The sequence below is a fragment of the Hyperoodon ampullatus genome, assembly GCF_949752795.1.
Source record: "Hyperoodon ampullatus genome assembly, chromosome: 15".
Lineage (NCBI taxonomy): Eukaryota > Metazoa > Chordata > Mammalia > Artiodactyla > Ziphiidae > Hyperoodon > Hyperoodon ampullatus.
The window spans coordinates 73,388,925-73,413,388 of NC_136928.1; the positions used below are offsets into that span (position 1 = coordinate 73,388,925).

Consider the following 24,464-nt stretch of genomic DNA (forward strand, 5'->3'; position numbering starts at 1 on the left):
ATTGGAGAGGCAGGACTTTCACCACTGCCCAGCAGTAATGAGGCCACTACCACCACCACTCCTATGAGATCAGTGGGGATCATATGGGAAAAGCAATAAGGCAATCCTACCTCTCCTAGCTGGGATGGTAATAATGGAAGCCTAGTGGGGAGTCAGAATTCCTACCCATGCCCAGCAATAATGAGGAGCCCCTCCACCCCTTGGTTGTCAATAGAAACCAAATGGAGAACCTGGATTTCCGCCCCACCTGGCAGTAGTGAGGTGGCACTTCTCCTTCCCCACTTCCCTTGCTGAAGAAGTGTCAGGGAAAACAAAAAACAAAAAAACCCCATCTAAAATAGAAAGTTTAAATAAGATCAGGAGTATAATATCCCATTGTCCTTGTTTTAGTTAAAAATCACTTGTCATACCAAAAACCCAGAAAATCTCAATTTGAATGGAAGAAGACAATAAATGCCAATACCGAATGACAGAGATATTAGAATTTTCTGACAAAGATTTTAAAGCAGTCATTATAAAAATACTTCAATGAGCAATTAATAAACATATTGGAAAAAATGAAAAAATAGAAAGTCTCAGGAAAGAGAAGATTTAAAGAAAAACTGAATGGAAATTTTAGAACTGAAAAATATAATAACCAAATTAAAAGCTCAGTGTTTGAGCTCAACAATAAAATGGAGGGGACAGAGGAAAGAACCAGGGAACATAAAGATAAAACAATAAAAATAGGAACTTCCCAAATTTGGTAAAAGACATAAACCTACAAAATTCAAGAAACTAGATGAACTCCAAATAAGTAAACCCAAAGAAATCCACACCAAGACACGTAAACATTTGAACACTAAAATAAGGAAAATATCTTGAAAGCAGCCAGAGAGAAATGATACATATTTATAGAGGAAAATCTATTTGGTGACAACTACTTTCTCTTCAGAATCTATAGAGGCCAAAAGAAATGGCATATATTTCAAGTGTAAATAGAAAAGAACCATCAATACAGAATTCTATATCCAGCAAAAATGTGCTTCAGGAAGGAGAGAAAATTAAGACACTCTCCAATGAAGGAAAACTAAAGGAATTTGTAACTATTAGACCTATCTTAAAAGAATAGCTATAGGAAGTTCTCTCAACTGAAAATAAGTGATCAAAGAAGGAATCTTGAAACATTTAGAAAGGAAAGAACAGAAAGAAAAAATGTGGGTAATTATATTTTCCTTCTCTTCTTGAGATTTCTAAATTATGTTTAACAGTTGAAGCAAAAATTATAACATTGATATGATCTAAGTGTATACAGAAGAAGTATTTAAGGCAATTATATTATAAATAGGGAAGGGTAAAATAACATAAAGGGAAGTAATATACTTCTGTACTTCACTTGAACTGGTAAAATGTCAACACCAGTAAACTGTATTAAGTTACATATATAATGTAATACCTAGAATGACCACTTTAAAATCTATAAAAAGAGACATACTCCAAAACACTATAGATAAATCAAAATAGAATTCTAAAACATTTATTTAAAAATATAGGAAGGCCAGAGAAAGAACACAGAGAAATAGAAAACAGACAACCATCAGAAAACAAATAATAAAATGGCATACAAGCTCTAACATACCAATAATTACATTAAATGTAAATGGTCAAAATATACCAATTAAAAGATAAAGATTGACAAAGTGGATTAAAAAACATAACCTAAGTATATACTGTCTTCAGAAAACTTGGTTAAAATATAATCATGTAGGTAGACTGAAAGTAAAAGAATGGGAAAAGATACATCATGCAAACATTAATCAAAAGGAACCAGTAATGACTATATTAATATCAGATAAAGTGGACTTCATAGCAAAGAAAATTACCAGGAACAGAGTGACAAGACATAATAATAACAATAAAAGGTTCAATTTACCAAGGAGTCATAGCAATTCTAAATGTGTATGCACGAAACAAGTGAGTGGCAAAATATATGAAGCAAAAACTGATAGAACTGAAAGGAGTAAAGGACAAATGCACAATTATAGTTGGACGCTTAAACACCCCTCTCTCAACAATCAGTCAAATAATAGAACAGAAAAAATTAGCAAGGATATAGATAAATTAGCAACAGTATCAACCAACAGGATTTAATAGACATTTATAGAACACTCCACCCAAAACATCTGGGTTTCTGATAGGCATTAGGTAGGGAGCTACCTGTGCTTTCCTTCTATCTCGTTAGAAATATTTTCTAAATCCAAATCAGCACATGGGATATAAGAAAGTTTTGTTTTTCTATATATATTTAGTGACTATGTAACACATCACATATGACATATGACGTGTTTAATGTTTTTTCATTAAAATGGGTACTTATATAAATATTTTTTTTCAATTTTTCTACAGCAGAATTGTAAACACCCTCTTGAAGAAGTAGGCTCCATAAGCTGCACTTGAGAGAAAGGAATCTTCCTTTCAGCTGCAGTGATTGACCTCTTACTGAGTCTTCCTGGAGCCGCAAGTGCAGGCATCAAGGAACAAGACAGTTTGGACATAGGACACATTCCCCTCCCTGGCTCTGGAAGGCAACCAGAGCCTTCCAGCTGCATTGTTCCTTGGGGAACCCTGGGATTTCTTTCCCATAGTAGAGTTATATTGTGTGCAAAATAGACTTTTAGACCAGACTAAACACTCAGCCACATTGCTTTATCTCTGTTCCAAACAACCAACTTGCAAACAAACTTTTGGAGCACAGCTCTTAGGTTTCTGACATCCTTTTCTTCTCTGATTTTCTGTTCTCTTCCTTCTGGATCTGCCTTTCTGATATCCAGGTAACTAGTACTTCAGTAGTCTCTTTTGTTTCCCCATTACCCACCCTGTCTATATAACCTTGGGTAAAGAGAAAGGAGGCAAGAATTTACTTGTCTTCTTGCTGCTTTGTGTTCTTGGTTTATTCTCTGCATGGGAACTTAGTTCAATCTCCTAGTAGTGACCGTAGGCTAACCCTTAAGCAAGCATTGCAATCATCCTAGCCGGCCTCTTTATACCTCTCCCCTTTGGGTCCCGTGTCGCCCCTGCTCCTCTTGCAACAGCTACCACAAAACCTGCCTTTACCCAGGCTTGCCCTGGCCATCCCTCTAGTGATTCCTGTTCCCTTGCTTATGACAAATGCGAGAAGGCCCCCGCGGAGAGGGACTGATACTCATCAGATAAGACGCTGGCCCTTGTGGATGATTAGTGCACTCCTCCCGAGCTTATATCCCATAAATGGTGAAGGGTAATCGATATTCAAACCAGTCACTTGAGTTGGTGACATGATTTTCATGTTACACAAAGAGAGGGGTCATCAGGGGAAAGGAATACCAGGTCTGAGATCATTTTCAGTGGTCAAATCTGTGCCGTCCGGACCTTCCTCCAGACCTGCTTCTCTGTGGCTTGACTGTCATCCAGACAATGACCTTTAGCGTACCAGTTTGACTTTTAGGAGGACTTGGGGTGTTTTCACATTATGTAATGTCTGTGCTTCAGTAGAAATCTTACGGAAACAAATGGAGGAAGTTTGCCAGTCCAAGTAGTGGATAATAAATCCTGACCTATCTGGATAGAAACTGATTTTCCGTATCCTTTAGTTTATACACATATTTTTTTATTGTAGTAAGGTCTGAAAAATTCAAGGAACCAAATTATTCAAGTATTTCAAATGCTGTTGTCCTTTTGGCAAAAATGGCGCTTCTTATTGGCTGAGATGCTGTGTATTAGCCTTCTTCAGCAGACTGAGTGAGTAAAACATCCCTTCCTATCCAGCATTCAGGATAGAGTAGCCCTAATTCAATTAGGATACTTTATAAACTTTACCACAGTGTTCATTAGTTCAAATGATATAACTAGATTGTTTTGAATGTTATTTTTAAAGAAAATATATGGTTTTTTATTTAATTTTAATTCTGGAATATTTGCTACTACATATTTTCTTTAGAATAGATGTTCTTCTGTTTCATGAGAAATAAATTTTTCAGGGAGACAGCTGAATTGGATTTTCTGATCAAAGCTAGAAGCAAATATATTTTAGCTTAGCAGTATCACAGGTCAAGATAATTAATGTTAAAAAATATTCTAGGGTCTTTTTGTTAGGCCAAATTGATGTTTTAATTCCTTTCAGTTACCTAACTAGAAAAACACAGTGCAGACAAAGGGCATTCCTGGTAGATTACATTACTTCTGTTGCATACATTCTTGTAAAAGACATTTTCATAATCTTTCCTTTCCTTAATCAATACGGAAATAACTTTTAAAAACATGTACAGTGATATGAAATGAACAGAACTATTCAATGAACTGACACATAAGCCTCACTAAAAAATCACAAATTTCTTCTCAGAATATTTTTGACTTAATCCCAGAATAATATTTTGAATAAGACAAAACCAGACTGCCATGTTACCTATTCTCTCATTTATGTATGTAGCTTAGGAAAATCCATTTATAAAAGGCAACTTCAGCTTTAGTTATTCATGGAAGTTTAGCCTAAAATTCAGCAGTGAAGGAAAAGATTTTGTGTGTGTGTGGTCAGTATTAGGATTTAGGGCAAAAGGTGATTAGATACAGTACTAGAATATCATCTCTGGTTTAGAAGTAAATGACTCAGTGAAGGTTTTATTATTTTTTTCTATAGAAATTTATATATATATCTTTAAATTATCTGCCACTCTAAAAAGTTGTATTATTTTTTTAAAAATCATACACCTTAAGTTGTATGTTTCACTTTGGTGAACTCAGTGTCACATAGATAAGACTATCTGTTTGCAGACTAAATCAATGGTTATAATAATGAAAGTCTTGGCTTATGGAGAAACATGTGAATAGTAAACATTACCCCAAATTATGCAGAAATTTTAGAATGGGAGAATTGCTTTTTTAGATCTGGTTTTCACATTGTTAAAAGCCACAACTGGCACAAATAGCAACTGTAGAAAACGATCGGGAAAAAAAGACCTACCAAAGAACTGGCCCTTGTAAGACTTCATCTGGGTTTCTGAGCATGTGTAGTCCTGCTTAACTTCTGACAAACTCTCCTGGTTTATGCTTCTTGATTGCCTAGCCTTAACTTTGCCTGAGCAGCTCTGGACGGAGCTCTGCTGGAGCGTGGGATACTCACATCTCCGGTACTATCCAGTTTCACAGTCTGTCCTCAGCCCCAAGAATTTTGCTACCTTGCAGCCCTGCTTGGCTCTCACCTAACTGCTCTACATTCGGCAACATCTTGCCAGCCTCAGGACCAGTTAGAAGATGTGCTAGGAGGGGCTATCCTTGGAACGGCTTTTTTTTTTTTTTTTTTCTTTTTTTTCGGTACGCGGGCCTCTCACTGTTGTGGCCTCTCCCGTTGCGGAGCACAGGCTCCGGACACGCAGGCTCAGCGGCCATGGCTCACGGGCCCAGCCGCTTTGCGGCATGTGGGATCTTCCCGGACCAGGGCACGAACCCGTGTCCCCTGCATCGGCAGGCAGACTCTCAACCACTGCGCCACCAGGGAAGCCCGGAACGGCTTTTTTGCACTCAGCTCCTACCTCTTCCCTCCTATAGGGAAGATCTAGTATGTATAGATAAGGCTTGATGCCACCCTGCTCCGCTACTCAAGTACCAGAATCTGATAGGAAGTTGACAACAATATCAACCCCTGTTAACCAAAAACACCCAGAAAATCCAGAGACCCCATTTTTATTTGCTTTTATTAGCTAAGACTGAATTTGGCTATAGATAACAGAAAACTAAATTACAGTGGCCTAAACAGATAGGGATCTATTGATATTTTTCTCATGCACCAAAAAATATAAAGGGGAGAGTCCAGAGATAAATAGTATCTCAACAGTGCCATCAAGGATGTGGGTTCTTTCTAGATTTCCACTCTTTGTCCTCAGCACATTTATCCTCATGCTCGTCATCTCATGATCACATATGACTTCCGCTGCTCTAGGCCTCATGTCTGACATTCAGATGGAATTAAGGAAAATGGGGCAAAAGCAGAGGCTTATTCCTGATGAGGCTTTGGCTTATTTAGGAAGAGAAGTCCTCCCCCAGGAACCTTGCCTCTACATTAGTAGCCAACACTAGGCCATATCCCTAGCTATAAGGGTTGTGGAAAAGCCATATGTTTTGACTTTCCCATGTCTCTTGTCAAGGAAATGAGGGGTTTTTTATTGGCTTTTGGGTAGGTACTAGTATTTACTACATCCCTAGTTCAAGATGGTCTTGGACCTACCTACCTACTCATCTTCCATGGACCTACCAAACACCTAGCTAGTTAACTCCATCCATACTAGTTAACTAGTAACCTAGACAGTTAACTCCATCCTCTTCACCATAAGTAAAGTCCACCACATCCATGTCCCCTCCAGAGTGTCTTTGGGCTTCACAAGCCCTGACAAGACCACCTCAGACTGGGGTCTGCAGTTTATTTATGGGAGACCCTCTTGGGAGCACCTCTAGACGCACCTATCCACAGGAGAGCCTGTCTTGGTTCCCATGATTATTAGTACTACCCTTATTATTTTAAAGAGAATTTAAATGAAAACTTTTTGCTGTTTACCTCTATTTGTGTGCTTACTAGTGGCTTCTGTCCTCAGCCACCCTCCCATCGTGGAGGTAAATATACCAAACCCTTTTTCTAATCCAGCAAATCTTGTAAGGAGCATTTTTTTAAGAGACTGGTTTTTTTCTTCTAAACCTTATGGCATACTTTGGACATACAGAACCTAACAGCCATTTTAAAGAAAATTAAACTGACTAGAAATAATATCTTGGTCAGAACAGACCAGGAGTAACAATCACATTTTACACTGCAGTGCACACACCCATGTATGGGAGATTTCCTACCTCCAAATTTCACCTGCCCTAATTAAACTGTGCCCAGTTCAAGTAATTCCCTTTGCTTCAGCACCATCAATCCTCCCTCCCCAATATAAAGGCAAAACTGAACAAACTGGGGCATTCAACTGTGAAACTGTGCTAATGGCACTGGATCACATACCACCAAAACAGCAGGACAACTTGGCTTCCAACCCCCAAGTTCTACTTCAGAAAACTATACATACATCTCCCCCAAACCTCCTATTGTATCATTAATTGTGGTTTTTCTTCCCTCTGCATTTTCTCTCACTGCTATGGCCAGTGCTTTATGTGGCCTAGTTTGGGGCCAGTCTCAACAGAAGCTCTTAGATTGCCACTCTTGCCTGCAATGATTTGTCCCAGTTTTATACCAGTACCTGCCAGCTTGGCTTACCATGTCAGTGTTCTGGCCTGTCTTGTGATGTCAGCTCTTGCACCACTTCAAGGAAGGCAGCAGGTTTTTCCTTCTGACCCGTTTCCCTCCTACCCCCGCAAAAAAGAAAAACACTGGCCAAGTCCCTTCCCATTTATTTTATTTAACAGCCCTTAACTCACAGCTGCCATGAACCAAGCACTTGCATAATCACTGGAGAGAATAATAAATGAAATATAGGTGCTGATATATATATATATTATATATATATATATATATATAATATATATATATATATATGGCATGGTAGGGGAGATAAATGTGAAGAATTTTAACATATCACAGTTACGACTGTTATGAATACAGATACAGGTCAGGAATGGTACCAAGAAAAGGAGAAATTAGTTCTATCTAGATAAGTAAGGGAGAAGACAAATGAATTTGGACTTGAAGATGAGTTGGGAATTTTCCAGACAGACAAAATGGCATCAAGATAGGTGATTGAGTTAGACAGAAGGCAGCCTTCTGTTGTAGATTATGTGTACTTGGAGAATTTAGTGGTACCGTTTAGCCTGTGAGATGAATGTCCTATTGGTCCTCCAACTTTAACCCTCACTCATTTTGTTCCTTAGCCACTCCACTGTGAGTTGGTGTCCTGTAGTGATATTTAAACACTAAGCAGATTTCAGAAGATGATGGTAGCAAATAAAATAGAACATTAGACTCAGTGAGGTTTTTATTACACCTGTATTTAGATTTTTAAGGAAATAAAAGTAAAAAAGCACCATTCTTCTAAACCATTCTCTTCCCTTCGTGTCTGTTTCCATTACTCCTGCTCCTAGATATTTACTTCACTATGGTGCTTGAAACTGAAATCAGCTGGGTTTCCAGGAATGCTGTCGATGGTCATTGCCAGGAGAAATGTGTTTTCCCCTTAGGAAATTACACTTCTATTTAGTATTATTGTTTCTGACCACTGTGCTGTGTTATGAGCATTTTTTTTTTTTTTTTTTTTTTGCGGTACGCGGGCCTCTCACTGTTTTGGCCTCTCCCGCTGCGGAGCACAGGCTCCGGACGCGCAGGCTCAGCGGCCATGGCTCACGGGCCCAGCCGCTCCGCGGCATGTGAGATCTTCCCAGACCGGGGCACGAACCCGCGTCCCCTGCATCGGCAGGCGGACTCTCAACCACTGCGCCACCAGGGAAGCCCTATGAGCATTTTTGAGGAAAGAAAAAGATAATTGCTTCCTTGGAGCAATTACCGGAAAGGAAACTGGTATTCTACTTTCTAAAAACAAACAACAAAAAAGTGGACTTAGATGGGAAATTACCAGGAAAAACAAGAATAAGAATAAAGGTGAGGCGAGGTACATTCCCTGATGAAAAATTTACTTTTAGAAATGTAAGATTCCTTACAAGTTTTTTGAATGTTTATATTTTTTCCAATTCAACACTACAGAAAAGTGCTTAAGACATAAATGTTTACCTCCATGAATTATCAGAAAGCAAGCTCCCATATAACTCCCACTCAGCTTAAGGATCACCATTGCCTCGATCTCAGAAGCCTCTTTTATACCCCTGCATATCCCACAATCCACTTCTGAGCTCATTCAGGTTGTTGGCAGAATCCAGTTCATGTGGCTTTTTGACTGCAGTCCCCATTTTCCTGCTGGCTGTCAGCCAGGGGTCCCTCAGCTCCTGGAGGTCACTTTCAGGTCCTTTTCACATGAGCTCCATTTTCAAACCAACAGTGGTGCATTTAATCCTTCTAGTGCTTTGAATCTGTGACTTCTTCTTCTGCCACTAGCCAGAGAGAACTCAAATTTTGAAGGACTCATGTGATCAGGGTGGGTCCACTGGGATAATCTCCCTTAAAGTCATCTCAACTTTATAACATAACCTAGTCATGGGAGTAATATGTCATCATACTCACAGGTTTCACCCACACTCAGAAGGGAAGGATTGTAAAAGGGCAAGGAGTATTTGTGTCATCTGGGAATTCTGCCTACCACAGACCACCTGTTTTCTGCTGCTCTGAAATGCTACCTTTGTCAAAAATTAAATATCTATATATGTGTAGTCATTTGTGGAAGAATTTATTTAAAATCAATATTATTTCTTCCTTAAATGTTTGGTAGAGTGGACCAATGAATTCATCTTGCCCTCGAGTTTTCTTTGTGGAGAGGCTTTAAATTACAAATTTAATTTCTTTCATAGATATAAGACGATTGAGGTTATCTATTTATTGTTAAGTAAGCTTCAAATTTGTGTCTTTGGGCAGACTGGCTGTTTCATCTAAGTTATTGAATTTCATGACATAAAGTTGTCCACAAAATTACTTGATTATCCTTTTGATGTCTGTTATCTGAAGGGTTGTCATTTCTCTTTCATGATACTGGTAATGTTTTATGTCTTCTCACATTTTTTTCCTGATCAGTCTGGCTAAAGATTTATCAGTTATTGAACTTAATTTTAGTTTCATTTAGTTTCTCAATTGTTTTTCTGGTCTCTATTTCATTAATTCCTGCTGTGAACTTTATTATTTACTTTATTCTGCCTACTGACTGGAGTCAGACCAAATATTTTTTATATCAATATACATGAGTATGTTAAGTCCCTTTATTTAAGAGAGAGAGACTTTAAATTTTGTTTTTAAAGAAATCTACTTATGATTTCAAGCGACATACTTAAAACAAAATGACAAAAGACTAAAAATAAAAGACAAATAGGCAGATGATGCCAAAAAGAAAGCAAAGTAACAATAATAACACCAATCAAAGTAGAATTCAAGGCACAAAGAATCAAATGAAAATTTGTGTAGCAGTACCAGAAAATCACATAAATTCCTGTTATCTCTGGCATTCTTCCTTTTTCTCAGTTATTTGACATCTTGAAAATGAGGGTCACTCTGCTCATTCCGCAGTCAGTATAATAGAACTAACCCTCGTAAGCAACTCTTAAAGATCACTTAAACCTGTTTTAAAATAAACATTCTTTTTAGTTGTGTCCTTTTTTAAAAATTATCAAGATGGTTTCATGTTCATAACTATGGGTGGTTTCCCTGGTATACATGATTTATCTATCAAAATTTGTGATTCTAATCCTTAAATCATAAAAATGCCTTGATCGGGTATGATTACACACATCTGCTGTGGTATCTGACATTAGGCCATCATACTGCTAACACTGCTATTGAGAAAGCCAGGTGAGGGTGAGAGAGATTATTCCACAGGGCATGCTCTTGTTTCCAGAGACAGTGCAGGTTGCTGACTCACATGCCTCTCTTGGCCTCACTAATATCTCACATCACATAGCACTTGGCAAAAGAAAAGAGTAAAACAGGAATATACTACAATTAATTTGACATTTGTGTTTGTTCTATATATTCTAAGTGTTTGCCTTTTTTTTTTTTAATGTAGTTAATGCTGCCTACCTTGGGAGCCAAGAAATGATGGAGGTGGTGAAGAGAGACAATGAAACCATAAAGGAACATTTATCTAAGGTAATCACTTTATTGCTACAAGGAAGTAAGTAGATGGGCAGAAATACTTACTGAGGATGAAAGGCTAGAGTTGGTTAGAATCTGTTAAGACCTCAAGGGTTTGTAAATTTCAGATCAAGTTCTACTTCTAGTTAACATTAACGCAGTCCTTGAAAGTTGCATAGAAAGTAAGTAAAGCTGACTACATAGTTACTTAAATATGTTTTGCCACTTGTTTTTGTTGGGTTTATTTTTAGAATCGATACTTCTCTCTAAAGCTTTGTCCTGAAAAGACTCTCAATAATATTTATGGAAGAAATGAGTTACATTAAAATATAAGTGAAACATTGGAAAAGAACTAACATGCCTATGATCTGATGATCCAGTGAGCCCGTCTCTCTTATTCTCCAATGCATTAGAGTAGGAATGCCCAGCTGACACCAAGGCGAGTTTTCTATACAAGCAGGTGCAGAAAGGCAACAATTGAAATATTTAGCATTTTTGAGTTGCTGCTGTAAGTGCTAGAATCTTAACACAGGTGTATTTGGAAGCACAGTTTCTGAAACTGTGAGGGGCCATGGTTTAGAATATGTCTAAGCACCCTAGAATTAAGGTGGCCCTGGTACTCCCCTGGCATCATTTGTCTGTCTGTCCATACAGCTGTCTGTCTGTACAGCTGAATAGGATAGAGCTGTACCATCTAACACGGTAACCAGTAGCCACACGTGGTTATTTGTGGCTACTCTGAATTGAGATGTGCCATGAGTGTAAAATACACATTGGATTTCAGAAACTTAGTACCAAAAAAATAAGTTAAATAGTTCATTAATATTTTTATATTGATTACCTGTTGAAATGATAATATTTTAGATGCGTGGGGGTAAATAATATATATTATTAAAAGCAATTTCATTCCTTTGTACTTTTTTAAATGTAGTTACTAGAAATTTTTAAATTACTGTGTGCCTTTGTATTTCTGTTGGACTGTGCTAATATAGAGCTTTGCAGTCCAGTGCTGAACCGTGACATCTGCTGGATGCAATGAAACGAGGCCCACTGAGTGACCAACTCTTACAGGGCCCAGGAACCTACAATCTGCAAGTAAAATCTTAGATATCCTGCTGGGTTTAGAATCTCTTCATAAACTTTGAGACATTTGACTTAAACTTGCCTATAGTGTTAATTCATATTTCTATAACCTCCCAATACAATTATCTTAAAGCAAGAAATGTATATGTTCTTAAAACAGTATTTTTAGAATATCGATCTATCGTAGCTTCACCCAGAGAGGACTTTTGAAAGTGCCAGTCTGTGTTTGTCTTATGGCCATAGTGGTCATCATATTTCTAAAATAGCAATTGGCCAGAGATTGAAATTTTGAAGACAGAGGAAACCCTCATTAGCTGAATGGAGGAGGTTGGGGCCTCATAACGACCCTCTTTCCAGGGCTTTCAACTGTTTCCACTCATTGATGTACGTGAAAATGCAAGAAAAACAGTATTTTATTTTTTAGTTAAATTATAAGTGAATTTGTTTCAAAGCTGTAAGTTCTCAAGGCTGGAAGTTCATAAAAACAACTCAGTTCCCAGTTAATAATAAGACTGGCGGATGCTCATTTCCAAAACTCACACTTGCTGAATGACTAGACCCATCATGTGTCAAAGCCCGTCTTACCACCTGTGGAAGCCAGCTGCTGTAAAGTACTCATCATTCCTGGATTCTGTTTGTATGTTGTGCTCAGAAGGAGGCCAAAGGAAGGTGCTAACTTATTCCTGTCCTAAGTTAAATCCATATGCAAGTGTAATCATTCCCAGATAGAGGGCTGCTCATGGTAACCGTGTCAGGACCATACTTTACTGACACTTTCGTGGGAGAAATATGGGGGTATAATGGTAGATGGCAGGCATTTCAAGGTTAATATTAACACACGGTCACAGGACTAAACTTTTCCAACTACAGGGAATGGTTTTATTTTGTTTTTAAGATAACATGACATGTACTTGTGGAGTTTGGGAAAGCAAGGCATTGTTTAGTTTAATGATGCACAACTACCTGCGATTAATTGAATGTCCTTTCTACCAGCTAAGTTTGAACTCTCCATGAGAATAATACAATTCCAATTCCTAAGTGAAATGAGGTATAGAAAGACAGGAAGTTTATTGCAATTTTTTTGTTTCTGTAATGAAAAAAAATGGAAACATGCTGTAATTTAATATTGGTAAAAGTTGAATCAACATATGTCTCAGTCTGCTTGAGAAAGTAAGGAAACTTAAAAGGGCACATAGTTCTAGCAAAATAGTGGGCATTTTCCCCTGCCTTCCAAACAACCCTGATAATTAGTCAGACTTGAAAATCAGTTCCCAAAACTAGACATATCACTATTTTAAATATTCTAGTCAAGGATACTCTGTCTTATTCCTGCCCAAATATAAGCATTCAGAAACTTTGTGCCTCTCCAGGACTGTCCATTGTAAAGATGTTTTGAGCCACACTTTTCGTTGCAAAAATCATTAAATATATCTATTATTCAACTTTTAAAACAGTTCTGGAAAATGTATCTTTGTGCCATCCAGTCAGGAAGCCACAGGAGATTTAGTCTAAAAACAGTCACTCTACTACCACACGTGGATGGCTTTTGGATTCTTTCTCCTCCTCTAGAAAACTATTATATCATAATCAGCAGACTTTGGTTCTAAATTCAAATTTTTTACCACTGAATTTCCACATGAAGAGAACTTTTTATCTTCTTGAGGGAAATGCACCTTTTTAACTCTGAAAAATCTCTGGAACTGATTGTCTCCCTTCCTTCTTTCCAAGGTCTAGAGACTTTACAGATGGTGTCAGACAGTGCTGCAGCACTACGTAAGGTTATTTCCCTTTCCTGAAGCAAATATGTCAGACTCAGTTGTTTCCAAAAGAATATAGTAGGGCCTATGGCGTCATAGGTTGTGTTCTTTCTTCACCTGACTAAATTCTACCTGTCCTTTAAGACTTGGCTCCATTGTCATCTTTTTTTTTTTTTTTTTTTTGCGGTACGTGGGCCTCTCACTGTTGTGGCCTCTCCCGTTGCAGAGCACAGGCTCTGGATGCACAGGCTCAGCGGCCATGGCTCACGGGCCCAGCTGCTCCGCGGCATGTGGGATCTTCCCGGACCGGGGCACGAACCCTTGTCCCCTGCATCGGCAGGCGGACTCTCAACCACTGCGCCACCAGGGAAGCCCTCCATTGTCATCTTTAAGAGGCCTTCCCCAGCCCCTGGTTTGGGTTAGAAGTCCCTCCCCTCGGCTCCCATGGCTCCATATGTAAAGTTATGATACTGCATTTATCACACAGTATTGAAACAGTCGGCTTTCCCCTCTCACCCACCTTGAAGGTTTTTCTCATCCTGGTATCCCTGTGGCCTAGCACAATGCATGATACCTGGTGAACAATCAATAGATGTATACTAGATGGATGGACAGGAAAATTGTTACAGATTCTAAGCCTTTTTTGTGCCGTGGTCCTCTCCAGCTGTGTCGTGTGTGGACTCCTTCTCAGAATAATATTTTTAAGTGCATGAAATAAATACATGAGATTACCAAAAAAAAATTATATTGAAGTATAGTTATCAAAATATATTAAAAGCAAATTTGTGATATATAATTTGTGCATCTTTATTAACAAACTAAATAATGAGATATAATAGCAGTCAGAATTACTATTGTAAATATGTAGTGATGTGCATAAACTTTTAGTTACTTAAAACAATTTTACTGTAATTTGAAAATGTCAGTAATTTTATAGATGACAAAAGATAGGTATTTCTAATATTTCTGTGGTTTGTTGCCTGTATTCATAATTGAAGGAAATACTAAATTATTGTTAGAGGTTAGCAAAGAAAATGATATATTCTTTTTCCCATCCAAGTTTACATTACTCCGCTCCCCTCAACTGCCACTGCATCTACCCATGAAACTGCGTGGACCTGTAGATCCCAGGTGAAGAAGTTGCTTTGAGGCACTAGAGAAGGTTAGGGCACTGGCCTGAGAACAAGAAGCCATGATATGCTATACTAAAGAGACTATTTTGAGTTGTTAGGGAACCATTGAAGGATTTAAGGAAGGGGGTAATAATCAGGGTGATACTCAGAATGTTTGACAACCATATGACATAACCACTGACCCATCAGAACATATGCCATCTGTGAACAAAGAGGTGCCAGTTCATATCAGTTAGTCCTAGGAATGTGGCTAGATTAACCAATGAGAGGAATTATTTGGGGGGAAATGTGTATCAGAATGTTGGAAAAGAATGAAATTTGAAGTGGGAAAACTGTTTAGAAGACTTTTACAAGAACTAAGGCAGTGGAATTGGGGATAAAGAAGGGGTAGAATTTGGAAAGATTTGGAAAGTAGAATCAAAGACACTTAGTACTCATAGGATATGAGAGAATGGAGATGGAGTCTAAGATTATTTCTCTGTATTTGGATTTTGTAACAAGATAGGGAATATGGGAGAAGAAGTGCCAGCAAGTTGTGGGAGCTGGTTGAGAAAGTAGTTCATTTTGGTACTTTTGTTTGAGATACCTGTGGGACATCCAGGGGGACACATGTCTGGCAGGTAGCTGGATATATGGGTGTGAAGCCTAGAAGAGGGATCTGGGCTGAATTTTGATTTGGGAATGAGGAGGATATATTTGGAGTCATGAGCATGGAAATAGTAACCCAAGGAAGTATGTAGTATAAGGAGAGAATACATCTAAAGGCTGACCCTTGGGGAACACGTTTAAAGGTTGGGAGGAAGGAGAGGAACTAATGAATAAGACGGAAATGGAGGGGGGAGGGACGGGAATGAGAACCAGGATGGAATGAACCAAAGTAAGAGAATCAACTGTACATTTTCACCACCCCAGTCCCAATCCTTCTGGGAGCCGCTGGGGTATGCTCTGCATTAGGAGGCACCTGGTGTGTCTGAGGCAAATAGGAGGTCAGCATTCCCATTCTGTCATTGTTCTCAGCTATAAGGGGATGTATTCTCATTCAAAGAAAAGTGAATTAGTGTTTGGTTTAGAAACTTAAAGTTTTCATTTAAAACTCACTTAGGAGGGAAATTCTAAACTGCCGTGACCATCCTTGGCCTAGGCTTATGGAAACAGCTGGTGTGTGCTACTGCCAGACCACATCTGAACATCACTATCAGTCAATAGGGGTCTGAAATTGTTCCCAGCGAGAGCACATGAGACGCTGCTTTCTGATGAAGGTAGGCAGCGGTGGAAGGACTTCCTGCAAAGTGGTGCTGCCCCTGCCTCCAGAGGGCCAGCCTGGGGCCAACAGTGTGGTTGGGAAAGGGGCAGGGTGTCCTCAGGAACAGGGACCCCTCTGCTACGGCTCTCCCCATCCTGCTTAGCCCGCCTGAGCCCAGAGGCGCATGTTGCCTTTGGGAACAAACAAACCTTGCACAGTTGTTTGCAGATCTGGGCATGCAAATCCTTCAGACGTGCACGCGTCCCGCTTAGTGGAGCATAGGATGTGCTCTCTGGATCATCTAACCAGGACTGCCTTTCCGCCAACCTCGGTCTGAAACTGATTGTGTTAGTTCTGCCTGTTTAATTTGAAGCCTGTTCAGAATATCATAATCATCCTGGAAATAGATAGGTTTGTTTGTATCTCAACCATTTTGACCTTGAGAGCTTCATTTTAGGCACTCATTTGTGTCAGCATACCCTTGAGTTTTCTAGTGGAGCGTGATCAGGGAGCAGAGTCTTCAGAGGTACAGCCTGAGCTTCAACCTCCAGCTCCACCATTTGCTTACTTATGTGGCCTTGGTTAAGTTACTTGACCTCACTGTGTCTCCTTTCTTCATCAATAAAATGGTTTAATAATACTATCTATTCTCATACAGTTGTTCCAAAACTATAATGCTATATAAAGACCTTGCAAGAGTATCTGGCCATGTACTAAGCATTCAGTAAAAGTTTATTATTATTATTACAAAGTTAGTTATATCCTAGATATGCCTCTGAGTACTTTAAAAAGACTTTGCCTAACTTTTCCTCCCCCTGCGCACCCCTTCAGATATTTTCATTCTATAATGAAAGATTTTGGTAATATTAAATATGTAGCCAAGTGACCCTGGAATGCCCCAATCCCATTCTGGCCACTGCTTCCCATAAAATGCCTAAGGGAGATGTTGTATAGGAACAGCAGTGAAGGAAGACACAGTAGTACTTAAACTTTACCAGGACTTGGGCCCAGTACGGAGAATTCAGATGAGCTGCAATTGGCCATTTCTCTAAGTTAGTTAAGCAAGACCCTTCCCGGCACGTCTGCCAGTTTCCTGAGCCATATAACCAGGGAGAACCAGAAGCACAGGAGGATAAACTTGCTCCCAGTGCCTCACCAGAGGAAGATAGAGGCCTTGGGTCAGCTTCTCACTCCAGACCCAGGTAAGAAAGAGATGAAGCTAGTTACTCTGGAAGGAGCAGTGACTTAACGTTTGGGAATGAACAGGTTCTGGCCCTTTACACTTGAATCATGCAGAAAGAAGAGAGCCCCACTTTGCAGGGCTTTTGATGCATGATTGTTCCAGCTACTGGAGGGCAGCCCAGTCCCTAACCCGCTTGGACTTCCTACTCCTTTCGCACCCAATTCCCACTGCTCCCCTAGATGCCTTCAGGGGGAGCAAGGCTCAGTGCTTGTGAAGGATTGTGTGCTCACCTTTGTCCTCAGCCACTTCTTTTAATTTTTAGGGATTTTAATTCCCTTTTTTAAAAAATAAATTTATTTATTTTATTTTTGGCTGCCTTGGGTCTTCGTTGCTGCAGGCAGGCTTTCTCTAGTTGCGGTGAGTGGGGACTACTCTTCCTTGCGGTGCACAGGCTTCTCATTGCAGTGGCTTCTCTTTTTGCGGAGCACAGGCTCTAGGTGCTCAGGCTTCATTAGTTGTGGCTCACGGGCTCTAGAGCGCAGGCTCAGTAGTTGTGGCACACAGGCTTAGTTGCTCCGTGGCATGTGGTATCTTCCTGGACCAGGGATCGAACCCGTGTCCCCTGCATTGGCAGGTGGATTCTTAACCACTGCACCACCAGGGAAGCCCTAATTCTCATTTTTTTAAGAATGGGAATTGAGCCAGTTCTAGATAAAAGAAAGAAAGGAAACAAGGTAAATCGGAAAATGAATTGTCTAAACTATCTCCCTTTCTTCAGCAGTTGTTCAAGTTCTTAAAAATGGTTGCTCAGAAAGGCTGCAGTGAACTGTTAAAGCTTTGTGACTGCTACCTCTCTGTTCCTGAGAGAGATGGGATTTTCAAATAACTGAAAGGAGATGCTTACGTTTCCTTTAAGGTTGCAGGGTCGAGGCTTAAGTGTCTGACTTCGCGGGGAGGGTAGAAGCGGCAGCCTGTTGCTCTTGTCCAGCAATTCCTGTGATGCCTGTAGTCCTAGTCAACTACTGAATAGAAAGAAGTAATTCAGATAGAGATTGTTTTTCCAGTTTTATTGAGATAGAATTGACACATAACATTGTATTAGTTTAAAGTGTACAACATAATGATTTAATACATGTATATATTGCCCAGTGATTATCACAAGTTTAATAAACATCTATCACCTCACTTAATTACAGTTTTTTTTCTTGTGATGAGAACTTTTAATGTCTACTCTCTTAATGACTTTCAAATATACAGTATAGTGTTAACTATAGTCACCATGCTGTATATTACATCCCCAGAACTTTTTTATCTTATAACTGGAAGTTTATACCTTTTGACCGCCTTCACCTGTTTCCTCCACCCCCTACCCCCTGCCACTAGTAACCACCAGTCTGTTCTCTGTTTCTGTAAATTCGGTTTTTTGTTTTAGATTCCACATGTAAGTGAGATCATACAATATTTGTCTTTGTTTGACTTCACTTAGCATAAAATATCTTCAGGGTCCATCCATGTTTTCGCAAATGGCAGGATTTCCTTCTTTTTTTATAGCTGAATAATATTTATTATCACCAGATAGAGACTTCTGTGTGTGGCTTTTTTCATGTTTAATATTTTAAGATGTTGATATATCATTGGAACTGATTTTTGTTAGTTATTAGCTAAATCAAATATATAAACTTGTATCATAAGGTGGTTTCTAATATGTCTTTTGTTCTTAAAATAAATCCTCTATGAGTAATGCATAAAAGCCAGCAACTCAATGAGTACTAAAACAAAGCTTTGTTGCATCAATCAGGGCAGAAGTCAGGTTTTCCTGCTTCTGGCTCCTACAGTACTTTGTTCGTACCTCTCTCTGCCTGTTGTGTTTAAGGGCCAGCTTGTACATGCCTGAGTTCTTCGCTACTCTGGAGCTTCTCCAGGGCAGAGCTGTCTTACTTCTGAATTTCAGCCATTTAGCCAGTGCCAGATGGGAGATAGTTTTAGGGTCATTTTGGGTGGAAATGCTGGGAATCTGCAGTTTCAGGAGCAAAAAGTTAAAAAAAAAAAAAAAAGCCTTTGGAAAAGACAACTGTGGCTGCTCTATGGGGGCAAGCTGCAACAATTTGCAGGGACATTTTAACAGGGACATGTCTCCTTAGGGGCAACTGAAGAGTTAAAGGAAAATATATCTGTGAGCACAGAGACTATCTGTGATAACTATGGTTATCACAGTAACCATAATTCCACCTTACTGTAGAAGGTACGCAGAGAAAAGCAAAATCCTGGGCAATCAAAACCTAGAATTGAGAAAGTTAAATGTTGTGTTTAATAGAGAAACGATTACTTAACGTAACAACTTGGAAATAGAATAATTTCCATCTCAATAATGTATACTCTTTATCAACTCTCATCCATATCAAAGCAAGTGCCAAGGAGAAATAAACTATAGGAAATAATTTATTTTCTTGTAAACATTTGATTTAAACATCCTTCTGATAGCCTGAGATTCTTGGTTAACAATTCCAGTATTTTCATCACCCCTATGGCATTCAGCACCCCAGAAGAACTGTATACATCAACTTTGTGCGTGTCGGTGATTGTCACATTCAGGTAGTTTTCATAACCAGTTTAAGACCTCTCAGTCTTCAGATTTGTGTTTTCATACCATGGTTCAGTTTATTCTTAATTGTAAATAGTAGTAAAAGGTACTGATTAGGAATGCCATCTCTGGATTTATAACTCAGTTTTTCACTGGGTTATATTCACTAATTGTTTCAACTTAAGCAAGTTAGTCTCTCTAAGCCTAAGTTTCCTTTTCTGTAAAACAGGAATAAAATACCTTCCTCAGAATATTATTATAAGGACTCAGTGAACACAAAACTTAGCATAGAGCCTGGCAAATCATTCTCAGTTTTCATCAGGTCATAGTTATTTGCTGCGAATCATTTTTACATATCGACGTAGTAGTAGTGTACACTCTTCACCACTACGCTTTGGTGTCCGATTATTTCTTTCTTTATACCTCACCTGTCCTTCCCCGTCCCCCACCACTACCACCACACACCCCATACTTTTCCAGTTTCCTGTTTCAGGTTACAGGTGCAGAGTCCTCTGTTCGGATCTATTGCCTGTGACTTATAATCTGTAGGGATCAGGAAGTATCTTGAGCCAGTGTATGCAAAGGCAATAGAAATAACCACGTGTTTGACTTGTAAGCCAAGATTTTCTTACAGAGCCCTTCTGAAGAAGAAGAACTTAAATAAACAATACAAAACAAAACAAAAAGACCGTACCCCACTATCACTTAGAAATGTAACCAAATACAGCCCCCTCAAAATGATTACAGTATGGAGGGTTGAGAGGTAAAATCAGATGAACATATGGGAAATCTATGATCCTCATTGTTATGCTGTCTTGAACACTGACGTCACTTTGTGTTGAGGTTCCTAGCATATGCCTTGGGCAGCGCGTGCCCCATAACTACTTGGACAGGACTTGTCTCTTGATACCTGAAGGTAGGGGTGGGTTCCTGTAATCCATATTTATTACTCCTGCTCAACTATCTGATACCTTCACGCATGAGGGAAGGAATGGCGTTTCCCCAGTGCTAAGGCTCATCAAGCTGGATTTCTCAATGGAGACAGTTCCAGTTGTCATTGCCTCACTGAAAAGGAAACACTCCATAGAAATAGTCTTTGAAGAGTTAGGCGGAAAGTAACAGCAGGTGCCACAGTGATGCTTTCCTCCTTGTCAAAGCGACTTCACTGGGGGAGGTCTTTCCTGCCCTGCTTTCCTTCTAGTTGACGCTTTTGTATTAGGGTTTTTCACAAGAACTCACCACCATAGCTTGTACTGGTGTGAGGACTCCCACAGTACCCTTCTCAGTGTCCCAGTGTCTTCGGGCAAGAGCGTGCCGTGGAGCAGAAGAACGGACCTGAAGGACACGAGCCCAAGCCTGCATTTCGCATCTCTAGATTTCTCCACACTGTTTCATACTCTGAGGAAGTGCTGAACAACTGTGCATGATGACTGCTCCAGACGCTGTGTCCTAGATATAATTTAAAGGATTCTTGGTGCTAAGAGTAGGGAGTGGTTTAGAGAGAATCTAAAGTTATTAGCCCTATTGGTAGATCATGAATGCCTGCGGACAGCTGGTACTCCCAGCAGTATTGCAAGGGGAAGCTGTGGCAGGGTGGTTGCTGAGAAATTCTGAGAAATTGATTTTTTCCACAACTGGCCAGAAGAGTCACCCACTGGTTGTGAGGTTGCAGCATTTTAGAGCTATAGAGAGACCGGCACCAGGAAGAAAGAACCAGGCAACTGCCAGGCTCTCCTGTTCTCCAGGAATCAAAAGGAACTTCATACACTGCTGAGAGCCCTGGCAAAATGAAGTGTGGCTTGGGACCTCAGGCATGCCCAGAAATGGTTGTAGTGACAAAAACAGGAGAGTAGGAAGAGGAAATTCAGTGAGAAATCTGTGAGCCACAGATCCTTTGCAGCTTTCAAAACCAAAGCCCAGGTGAAAGCCAGAAAAATCCCTATGAAGTGTTTTGGAATAAGTCTACAACTCAAAGTTTATTCGTTAGTAATTGACTCTCTGGAGTACTACATTAAATATTCTCCTCTTTAAAGTGTTTTTTAATTAACCATCTCTTTAAATGTTGGTTACATCATAACATTACTGTAATAAAAGCTGGTATTTTTATAAGAGTGACCTCACCTGTCCGTATTCAGATAATGGATTTAATGATCCAAGTAGAAAATTATCCAGTGGGCAATAACACGTATTTCCCATATCCTCCTCCCGCCTCTGCTTGATCCCCTCCAATCTCTTCGTCACTGCAGCTGGAGTAAGTTTCCTACCATACAGACTTAATCACATCACTTCATTGTGTGAAGTCTTTTGTTAGCTCCTGTGGACTTCAGAACAAGGTACAACCTCCTTAGTGGGGCACAGAGGCTGTTCATGACTTCATCTCTCTCCACCAGCTCTCCAGACTTATCTCCCATATTCCAGCCTTTTTTTTTTAAATTAATTAATTTATTTATTTTTGGCTGTGTTGGGTCTTCGATGCTGTGCGCGGGCCTTCTCTAGTTGCGGCAAGTGAGGGCTACTCTTGGCTGTGGTGCGCGGGCTTCTCATTGCGATGGCTTCTCTTGTTGTGGAGCACGGGCTCTAGGCGCGCGGGCTTCAGTAGTTATGGCATGTGGGCTCAGTAGTTGTGGCGCACAGAATTAGTTGCTCCACGGCATGTGGGATCTTCCCAGACCAGGGCTCGAACCTGTGTCCCCTGCATTGGCAGGCGGATTCTTAAGCACTGCACCACCAGGGAAGCCCAGCCATTTTAAATTACTTCCAATTCCCAAGCGTGCCATGCTCCTTCATACTTTTTATTTGCTTGGTATACTCCCCACAGTGTGCTCCCCCAACTTGAAGACTCAACTTGGACATCAGTGCTCTAGGGAACCTTTCCTGCCCACTGGTTCCCACCAGATCCCCTTATCTGGGCTAATTGTCTTGTGTACGTGGTGCCTCCAGTCCTTCCCTCCCCCAGAGATTGTCTTATTATCTGTTTTCCAGGTTCCTAATACAGAGTAGATGCTCAATAAGTATTTGCTGAATAGATTAATGATTAAGTGTTTGAATGAGTGAACAAATTTGGTGTGTTATGGAAACTACAAGTGACTATAACTAGCCACTTACAGCATAACTTTTTTTTCAGTGATAACAGATGTCATAGGGGTCTTAAAATTTAGTTTTGGGGGTTTTTTGGTAGAAATTACCAGTATGTACCCTTCTGAATAGGATTTCACTTTTGTTGCCTTTTTTTTTTTCAGAAATACAGAAGTAGAACATAGATTTTCAGTGAAGAACAGCAACTTAGAGCTAGACGTAGAGATAAAGATGCATGTGTGTATACGCTTATAAATGTATATGTGTATATACACATAAATACACATATATACACATATATACATATTTATATATACATAGGTGGTGTATATATGCTTATGTGCCCATATGTATGTACACATATGTGTGCATATGTACACATTTGTATGTGTATATACATATATGTGTATGCATGAACATGTGTGTGTATGTGTATCAGGGATTGGTACAGATCAATAGTCAATAAGTGTCTTAGTAATGCCTCAAAGGAAGCCCTGTCTCCATCCAGCCTGCTTGCTGTCACCTGCAGTATGACGGTAACACCTCCCCACTGAACCAGCACACTCTCCTGCTACCTGGAACCTATTCCTAGAAATGTCATAGTCACTCTCAGAGTTCTGATAACATTTCATCTGCTACATTAAGAAGCAGAGTCCATCTTATTTATCTTTGCATCCATCCAACAAACATGTCCCATGTGCCTAGCATGTGGCTGTGTGAAAACTATTAAGTGTATAATGAATGGTTACTAGCTACTCATTGATTATGTCTCAGTAACTCTTCCTTGCCCTCATCGGCCACCTCTCCAGTGTCCATCTCAACCTCAACATGCACAACTTTGCTGGCGAGTCCTTTTAGTGAATCATGGGTGATGTATCACACCAAGCTCTCCCTACGTGTGTTTCTTTCCATCAGATGCCAAGGTTCGCTCCCATAAACCATGAAAGCTCACTGCCTTGAGAGAGCCACTCTCTGGAGGGAGCCTTGGGACTCGCTTATAGGGCCAGGTGCAGGAGCTGTTTTCAAAGCATTACAGGTTGCTGGTGTCATAGCCGTGTTGGGAGGGGAAGTGTTTTCTAATAAAATGTTTCTGTCTTGTCTCCTAGCTTACATTTTACTATGGTACTATAGATGCTTGGTGTCCAAAAGAGTACTATGAAGACATGAAGAAAGATTTTCCAGAAGGAGATATTCGACTCTGTGAGAGAAAAATACCTCATGATTTTATCCTCAATTTTTACCAGGAAATGGCAGACATGGTAGCTGACTGGCTAAAGGATGATCTGTCCAAAATATAACTACTGACACAATGAGCAAGCACTGACAGCTAGTACATAAAGGCAGTAGGTGTACTTAGTAGTAAGTGGTATACTTAGTAGGTAAATGTTTAATTTTAATGTTGGATATTAGAAGAGAAAAAAAGTGAGACCTTCTTGGCTTAAAAACTATCAGCTCCCAGCTCCCCATGCTACAGACTGAAATAAACACAGTTGATCAATATTCCATAGGATTAACAACACATTTTCCAAGACTCAGGGAACACACTGATCTAAACAAAGTCTCTTATGTTTGCATGAGATGCCCAGTGGCACCATACAGTTTATTTTGGTAGGCAAGATCCTTGCAGATAAAAGGAAATCTAAAGTTAGTTGATATTAATTGAGTTACAATGTAGAATAGGCTCCCCTA

The 24,464-nt window shown here is 39.7% G+C and overlaps 1 protein-coding gene across 5 annotated transcripts in view; it reads left to right on the forward strand.

Annotated features, from left to right (window-relative positions):
- LDAH (lipid droplet associated hydrolase) overlaps positions 1-24,073 on the forward strand; it is a gene marked incomplete at both ends in the record, with an annotated part of 81,549 nt that extends 57,476 nt beyond the window's left edge. For 3 of the 5 annotated variants that reach the window (XM_079720976.1, XM_079720975.1, XM_079720977.1), the window contains 2 exons: positions 10,653-10,735; positions 23,882-24,073. In XM_079720976.1, coding sequence (XP_079577102.1) covers positions 10,653-10,735; positions 23,882-24,073 — 275 coding nt within the window. Of the gene's footprint in view, positions 1-10,652; positions 10,736-23,881 lie in introns of those variants that run through there. The other 2 variants (XM_079720979.1, XM_079720978.1) reach the window with 1 other exon arrangement.
- Positions 24,074-24,464: the final 391 nt, after the last annotated feature.